We start from the raw sequence: 9529 nt of genomic DNA on the forward strand, positions 1-9529 counted from the left end.
AGAAAGGTGTCAAAACAGAAACACTGGTTGTGATATGGTGTTTTAGAAAATTCAGTTTTAAATTTTTGATAGCCGAAGTTTTTAAAGCTTCATGTACAAGTTAAATGTAAAGCTTTTAAAGCTTTACAGTCCTGACGTTAAGAATATATTTGTAGACAACAAAAAAGTTTCGTGGATTTAAATAAAAATATAAATACTTTTTAATATCATTAACATATTTATTTGCATTAATTTTATAAAAACGACCTGGTAGAAGTTCCGTTAACAACATTAGCCGAGCTCAAATCTGAAATTAATAACATCAGTAACAAAAAATCTCCGGGCTTCGATCTCATCACTGGTGAACTCATGAAGAACCTACCCCACATCACGTTATTGAGATTCAAATAAATTATAAACTCCTGCTTTAAGTTAATGTACGTTCCTAGAATATGGAAAATTGCAGAAATCATAGTAATATTAAAAACAGGCAAATCCCCTCGTCGTACAGACCTATATCGCTGCTGCCAATTATGTCAGAAATCTTTGAAAAACTGTTGTACAGAAGATTAGCTCCTAGAAATCTAATACCTTCACATCAATTTGGATTCCGGGATGGTCATATGACTATTCAGCAAGTATATCGGGTAACCAATGAAATTAAATCAGCTCTCGAAGCAAAACAAGTTTGTACTGGAGTCTTTCTTGACGTATCGCAAGCCTTCGATAAGGTCTGGCTGGAAGGCCTGAAATTCAAAATTCATCGTGACCCCCCATTTCAGTATTATGAAATACTAAACTCATACTTGACGAACAGAGAATTCCGTGTACGATATGGCGGGAAGAATTCTGAATTAGAAAACATAAGTGCTGGTGTTCCACAGGGCAGCGTCCTTGGTCCTTTACTATACTCTTTATACACGAGAGACTTACCTGTGGGGGGTCAGGTCACCACAACCACATTTGCGGACGATACCGCACTGCTAGCAGTAGCTGACAATGTCAATTCATCAACTGAAAAGGCACAAGCTGCAGTGGATGACGTTGTACGCTGGGCAAAGAAATGGCGCATAAAACTAAATGAGTCTCAATACGCACATGTGAACTTCACAAACAAAAACATTTCAACACTTCCGATCACAATAGATTTTAAAACAATACCATATTCGAATTCTGCAAAATATCTGGGTATGACTCTGGATGCGAAGTTAAGATGGAAAGAGCACATAAAAATGAAAAAGGAGCAACTAAATATAAAAGCAAGAAAACTAAATTGGCTGTTGGGCAGTAATTCCGAACTGTCTATCCACAATAAAATCCTAATTTGTAAACAGGTGCTAAAACCAATATGGATTTACGGAATCCAACTCTGAGGTTGTGCGAAAAAAACGAATGTGGAAATTGTTCAATGATTTCAAAACAAGATCCTTAGGCAGATTGTTGGCGCACCATGGTATGTTCGCAATAAAGACCTACATAGGGACCTTAAAATTAGTAGTGTTGAGACTGAAATCAAAAGATTTGCCTCTAAACATGAAGAAAGACTAACGAACCATCAAAATGAGGAAGCGAAGAAACTGATACTCACTGGCAATGAAGTACGCCGCTTAAAAAGGACGAAGCCACATGAACTGGCTCAATAATAGTTTTTAAGTCGTTATATATTTATTAGCGATAAAGGCTTATTAGTCAATAAGTATATTTTGGTCAGAACATATAAAAAAAAAAAAAAAAAATTAAAAAAAAAAATTGTACTTAGGTCCCCAATGGATTTAAATTTAAAAATATTGTTGGAATGGACCGCTGCCATAAAATTGTCAAAAAACAATTTTCTTTCCGAAATGAGAATCACAGATACTATATTTTGTTAACTTTTTTCCTTTTTGTTTATTTAAGGTAGGTATGTAAAAAAAACTAATTTATCATCGCGGACAATTTTAGGGTTTCCGAACATTGCGTCGTGCCGCACAAACTTAAACTACTAATTATACTCAAATTTCCACTCATATTTTGTTAGCCGCATTACTCGAAGTGATGGGGTATTATTGAAGATATTATTGAAAAGTATTTTGGTTTTCAGTATAAGATTTCAACTTTTAGAATGATTTTATGCTGAAAAACTCAAAATGTTTGAATAACAACTAATCGGCTCAAGTGATGCGACTAACGGAATATGAGTGTTTAATTTTTACGCAGCTATCTTTATTCTCAAGACTCAATTAATACACAATTTATACACAATTTACTAATACTTACATATGGTGTATTCAAAATTGATCATCATACTTTTTGTTAAGAATAATATTCTTATATTAAGGTAATTTCAAATAAATTAGAAATGTTCATGGTGATTGGGGACGTTTGGAAAATAAAAAACAATTAAATACAAAATATATGCAGAAATTATTTTATTTCGTTTAAACATTAACAAAATAAAATTTCTTGTTCTTACAAACTAGTTACTTATTACAGTCAACAAATTGCATTATAATAAATTACAGGTAACAAATATTCACTATTTTGGTTTTAACTGCAAAATATTTAGTTAAAACTAAAATAGTAAATACATAATAAAATTCTTAGAAAAACTACATAATATACATATATTATATTTACATAAAAAATAAAATTTTTAATCCATTTTTCTTAAAACTAGTAATATTTGATAAGAAAACCAGTAAATTTTATGACATAAATGTACCTACACATGTATTCAACTAAATTCACAAATTTTTTAAATGTTCTTTTATTAGAGATTAAATTACATACTTATTTAAGTTATTCAAATCTTAACATTAGTAGGTAATTGATTAAATTATATATTATTATAAAGTACTTACAAAATAAAAATATTTCGTTGGTGTCGAATTTCTTTTTCTTAATGTTTATATCCATTTATTATTGATGATCTCGTTCTTTGGCAAACTAATGTAAGTATAGCATTTATGGTGTTCTTGTCTTGTATACTATTGTTTCTACATCCCTCGACGCAACACGCTCCGGGTATTTATATGACACAACACCCATTTATATGGACGTAATCAAAATATTAATAAAAAATATAATAATACATTATATAATTATTAAATATTATATAATGTATTATTATATTTTATCTAAATATGATAACAATAGAAACTTTAAAAATTACACCAAATCTTACTAATTTATTAAGTAATTTTTTCTTTTTAAATAAATTTAAGTACTATTTTTTCCAAATTCATCTTTGTTTTATAATAAATATTATGAACAAAAGACAAAATTTAATTAATATAAATTATAAATCTTTATCTTATTTAATAACACAAAAATTAATATAATTATTCACTAAGTTTAAATTTTAAATAACAAATAAAATTTTTTACCGTACCTTCCCGTACGAAATTTATATATATGTGTACTAAAGAAATGCATAGTCTTTTTTCTGAAGTAAAAACTTTGGATACACACATGCTCAAAAATATTAAGTTGGCTTGTACATTATAGGAGTTTATGATTTTTATGGTCAACATAAGAAAATATAAAACATACAAATAGTACACAAAAAAATATAAAATAATTTTTTTAAAGAAATTTGGCAACGTTTTTCTGTTTTTAAATCTTCGAATTAGTAACAAAAAAACGTTAATTTGGTTGAACTTAATTCGCAGTTGTAATTTTTGATATTTTTAATATTGATTGAACATGTTGATCTGTTAATCTTGATCTTTTAGCCGTTTTATTATTTTATAATATCGAAAACAATTGTTCACACAAATATGTACTTCCGAACATCGCAAAAATATGCTTAATTGATTTATAGGTAAATAATTATAAAATTTAGTAATTTCCACATCCCTAAATTTTTCTTTTACTAAAGAATAGCACAGCATTTCGGTTTCAATTGTAAATTTGAATCAAGTGTTTCAATATCAACAGAACCTTCACTTTGGTTTCAACACTTTCTTACTGATCTAAAAAATGGCATTTACGTTGTAAGTCGATATACAGCCGCGAAGTAAATAACATTTTTGCAAAATATCAATAGCTTAGTGTATTTATACTTACAATAAAAAATATTCCACAAATCCTGTGCGATATTAGTTCAAGTCGATTAGCAACATTTACTGTAAAATATTATATTATGCTTATTATTGTATATATAAGTAGAATATCATGAAAAGCAATGTTTTCAAACGTAAGAAGAGTTAGGACAAATCCATTTTGTATGAAAACATTGTAATTTTTTTTACAAAAACTTAATATTTTGTGATTATTTTTGCACCTTTAGTTAAAACTTGTATTTTTTCGAGCAGTATAAAAGTTAGTAAACATAATAATAAAAGTTTAACGATATCTTATTAATGTAAATCACTTTAGAATAATGTTCAAGAAACTTAGCTTCTGCAAGTGTAAACGCAATATTTGAAAGCCTATTAAACAACTTACAATAAAAGGTTTGTATTTGTGGAATTTTTATTAAAGCTAGGTTACAAAAATTTGTAGGTGCATACGCATGGTTATAGAGCATTAACAGAAGCTGAGAAGAATTTCACTGTAAGTGTTCTTAGAATAGTTCTATTTGGAGCCGTCGATTTGTAACAAAGTTATAAGAATTAAATTTCACAAATATCGTGACGAGCCGCAGAATCATGCGCTGCTGGCAGCATGTTTACCTAATTTAAGCTATTGATATTTTGCAATCATGTTTTACATAAAACTACGTCGATGGAATACTGGTTCGTTAATGGTCCAAATCATTTGAAGTTTAAAATGGAAATCTCCAAATACGAACTTGGTCGTTATACATATGTCCGTATTATATAATATATGGATATCTACTTACATGTGTAAAGAAAATTGTCTACAAATTTCGTTTTTAATGAACATGTTCCTGTATGTAAATATTTCACTTTTTTAAGTATTACTTTTCAATCATTTTAGTTTATTGATTTTGGTTATAAGCTTTTTCTTATTTTAATTTTTATTTTCACAAAACACTCTACTTATCACAAAAAAATGAGCCCTAGTTAGCAATAATTTAGCAACGGGAACTCAGTTGTTTTTCAATTTTGGATGGAAATTTTTTTTTGTACTGCCACTTTATTAAACTGGTCCTAGATCTAAACAAATGAAAGAGCAATTTTAACTGAGTAATTTTTTTTATTTTTGTGACAATAATGATTAGTGATGGTTTAATCACAAAATTTTTGAAGGAACAAATAGGTTTTCCTTAGTATCACGAATACATAGGAATTAATAAAACAAATATTTTTGTTAGAAATACACAATAAATATGTTATAATTTAAAAATATTTTTAAAATTTAAATTTTAAAACAATTTTATAATTTAAAATATTTTTAAAGTTAAATATTTCAGAGTCGAAGGGGGTATGCCACTACACAAGTAGCATCAGTTTGGTTTTTAGTAATACATCAAAGTATATCTACTAATAAGTAATTCGACACGTTCCATTCCGTTAGTTTTCATTTGCATCTTGCTTTCAAATTCTTAAAATATTCCATTTTTTTTAGAAATAGATGGTAATAAGAGTTGTGTAGGCAAGAAAGAAACAAAATATTGTAAACAAACGAGTGTATCAAAAACATTGAACTGAAGTAAAATTAAATTAAGTTAGGTAAAAATTTTGTTGTTTTTGTTTTGATAATAACAAAATTTATTTTTCATTTTTTAAAGTTAGGTAAAAAATTCGAATGTATGAAAGCAAAAGAGTTTGAAATTTCATGTATGAATGTACACATGCATGTACCTGGTACAGTAGATACACAGTAACAGGTAGTGACATAGAAATAAAGTAATTTATAAAGAAAAAAAGGTGTATGCATACTGATTGCTTTATGAATTCATTTAAAAGAACAAAGCTCTCTACATATCTTCAAATTATCAGGCAACAAATGAGATTTTCGTCTCGGCTTTTTTGCCTCACACACAATATTACATCCCAAACCCTTCAAATAATGTTTACCCATTATTATAAAAAATTTTTTTTTTTCACAACTACTTAAAATTTTTTTTAATATTATCCGTCTTTTTAAAATTTATTTTTCATATAAGTTATAATAATTTTTTTTAAACACTTTTTTTTCCGTTTCGCTTTTATAATATGAATACACATTTTTTGCCACCTTGTACTGGAATTAATTACAGAAAATATTGTGTCGCTTTTAAAATTCTTAATATTTTTCTCTATACTTTATATACGAGCAAATAATAAAGTGTCGCCTTTCAAAATACATTATAAAAAAACAGGTTGACATCTATTGCGTACTCTTTCCCTCTCCCAAAAATTCTTATGTGTATGAAAATGAAAATAACAAGTTATACTGCTTAACTCTTTTAACTAAGGGAATTTTTTGTATACAAAATTGGTGAGTGATTGCATTAGTGTGATGTAAACGGAGAGTCGAACTACTTGTTAGTAGATATACTTTGGTAATACATTTTGTAATACGAACCTAAATTTTTTTGTTGTGCAATTGGCTTTTGTAGCAACAATAAAAATTGCATTTTCATAAAAGAATGCAAATAATGACATTTTCTAGTATAAATGCAAAAAAAGTAGTAAAAATGGCTTAGTAAGGTAGTACAAAATATCAAAATCTAGTAACAAACTACAATTGTAGTAAAATTAACAACACTGTTCTGATCCCCAAAATGCATACTTTGCTCGACATTTACAAAGTGGTAAATGTTATCACTAAAAAAATTATAATTGTTTTTTTTTTTTTTTTTTTTTTTTAAAGTGTTCTAAGAAATCTAATTGAAATTATTGTTTTATCGGAGTAGAATCCCGAGACTTTACCTTTTTTAATGTATTAGATGTTGTGAACACATTTGTTTACATGTTATTTACCCAGCATTTACACGTACAAACTTGCAAGAAAGTTGCAATATATACAAAAATTTTACTAACCCATTGAAATATTTCTACTTGCTTGTTTACTTGCAGTTCAACTTGCAAGAAAATTTTGCTGCCAGTAATTTGAGCAAGTAATTTGACATATTGAGAAATTCACAAAAAAAAATTTGTTGTTTTGATTTTTTTTTTTAATTTAAAATTTTTGAATTTTGTTTTTAAAAAATTAAACTTAGCAAACTTATGGTTTCTAAAATTTATAAACAATTATATATATTGCTAGTTGTTTTCTTCTCAAAGACATTTTCAAAAATTAACTTGCTAAACGCCTACGTCATAATAGCAAGTAATTTGACATTTCGAAAAACTAATTGACAATTAATATTATACAAACTTGCTTGCAAGTAACTTGTATTTGTAAATGCTGGGTTACATAGGATGTTCTTGCTTGTTCTGACCAAGACTGCCATTCGTGAAGAAATTAATGGCTAAAATTTAAGCAAAAAGGCTCAAAATTAAAAATATCCTTAATTTTAAAAGTAAAACTCTTGTTTCAAATAAATTCAAAACTCTTGTAGTCTAATTTCAAATTTAACTCAATTTTCAATGTTTTTTTTTCAAATTTTACATAAGGTCGCATTGGTGTTTTATTGTATCAATAATCCAATTTTGTTGGTTTATTGTATCAATAATCCAATAATTTTCAGGATATGATTTCAGATTTGGAGTAAAATCTTTAACAAAACATACATGTATGCAAGTTACAATATGAATTATAACATTATGTTCGTGCGAAAGGTTTTGCAACATTTTCAGCATACTTTATAACTATAAGCACAATCTTATATGGAAAAGGCATATATAGTACATCATTAAAATTAAATATACAATCTTATTACAAAATTTCAGAATCTGGTTACATTTTTATACTTAAAGTTTATATAAACAATTTTGGAAAAGAGAAAAATTAAATTTTTTTTTCAAAATTTTATAAATGAGCCGTTAAACCAAAATATTTTTTAATAGAAAAAATGGATCACTGACACAAAAAATGTAACGCAATTGGTCTAATGTGGCAGCACTATTTCTGACTTTTACCTGCTCTTGTCTATTCTGACATTTTTATCGCATTGCTGCCTGTCTGGATTCTGTTTTTAGTAGAATAAAAGAAAAAGCTATCTGGAAGAAAAACTTTAAAGCTTGCATACAAACAAATAACATAAATTTCAGACACCTTTAAAAAGTGTTAAATAATAAAAAACTATTACAGAAATTTTAAACAATATAAATAAAATGTCGGAACCGAGTACTAAGGATACGGTATTGAAAACAGCCATGGTATATGTTTGCGGAGGTGAATAAAAAAATATTGCTTTTTGAAATTTGATAAGATTTCCCTTGGTTTTAAATTTATTTGTTTTTCCTAAATTTTAAAACTTAATACAATGCAATTAAAAATTGTGTGCCCTAACTTTAATTGATTTCTTGTGGTGGTTCTCTTGTATTTTTCAAATTAGTGCGAAGTTTGCATACTAAATTCATAAAAATTGCTTATTACTTATAAAAATAAGTTGGTGAATAAAAACCCAGGGGAGGCAATAGATGTAAAATTTTAAATTGGAGAAAATAAAATCATTACATGAAGATAAACGTAATATAAACTAATATTTATCAACTCTATTATCAACTCTAGTTTGTATTAATGCGGAAAAATTAATTTTTCGATGAAAACATGTCTTGTCAAAGAAAAGAAATGAAATTATAACAATTCAGTATTTGCAATTATCCCAGCCAACAAATGTCTACAACAGGTCAGGTTGCCTGTTGCTTAAAATAAGTCTTTTCATAATTCTTCATTTAAAAAAAAATTAGCTTGTTCAAAATTTTCAATATTTTGAAAGAATCTCAAAGATCATGTAATTTTTTATTATGAAGAGAATGAAAGATTTTTAAGGAAAGTATATTTTCTTTTATAAATTTTGTTTTGCTTTGGTTTATTCGAAAGGCTCCGAATCGTTCTACTTCTATTAATATTGAGATTTTTAGGCAGGATATATTGTATTATTAGTTCAGAGTATAAGAGTAGAAAAAAAGCATTTAAACTTTTTGAATAAGGGAAGTACTGAATAAATTAAATGAAATATTTTGCAGCAAAATATCTTAGTTTTTAATTCTTATTAACAGAATGTCATCACGAAAATGAAATGAGGCCTCGTGATCCAATTCGTTGTCGAGAATGTGGTTACCGTATTATGTATAAAAAAAGAACCAAAAGATGTAAGTCCAAAATTATTATCAAATTAAAAATATTTTTTACATTCAATATAGAATTGCATATTATGTTTTCTTTTTTAGTGGTTGTATTCGATGCTCGATAAAGTGTTGGTCTTATTTTGAAAACATTGATTAACATTTATTTTTAATTGAGTGAACTTATAGTTGGGAATCTAAAATAAAATTTACTAATATATTTATAATTAAAATAGCAGTTTTCAATTTTTAATTACATTTCTATTATAAGTAAGTATTACATCAATCTGGCATTTTAATTTACTTTTGTTTTACTTAAAATTCTAATGTCACATGTTTGTATGCGTTATTAAAGTAAAAAAGAAATTTGTTTCAATACATTTAAAAATCAGTATAAGAGAAAAACAATCAAAATTTGAACAAAATCAGGTACCAAAGAAAAA

General features: G+C 26.9%; 1 protein-coding gene across 1 annotated transcript; it reads left to right on the top strand.

The window, feature by feature from the left end:
- Positions 1–7966: 7966 nt before the first annotated feature.
- LOC129606267 (DNA-directed RNA polymerases I, II, and III subunit RPABC4) lies at positions 7967–9372 on the top strand. The gene is made up of 3 exons (XM_055516494.1): positions 7967–8190; positions 9021–9113; positions 9192–9372. Exons 1-3 carry the CDS (start codon positions 8130–8132, stop codon positions 9212–9214), a joined length of 177 nt encoding a protein of 58 aa, XP_055372469.1. The 5' UTR covers positions 7967–8129; the 3' UTR covers positions 9215–9372.
- The last annotated feature ends 157 nt before the right edge of the window (positions 9373–9529 follow it).

Source organism: Condylostylus longicornis, unplaced genomic scaffold, assembly GCF_029603195.1.
Source record: "Condylostylus longicornis isolate FDR11 unplaced genomic scaffold, ASM2960319v2 ptg000018l, whole genome shotgun sequence".
Classification (NCBI taxonomy): domain Eukaryota; kingdom Metazoa; phylum Arthropoda; class Insecta; order Diptera; family Dolichopodidae; genus Condylostylus; species Condylostylus longicornis.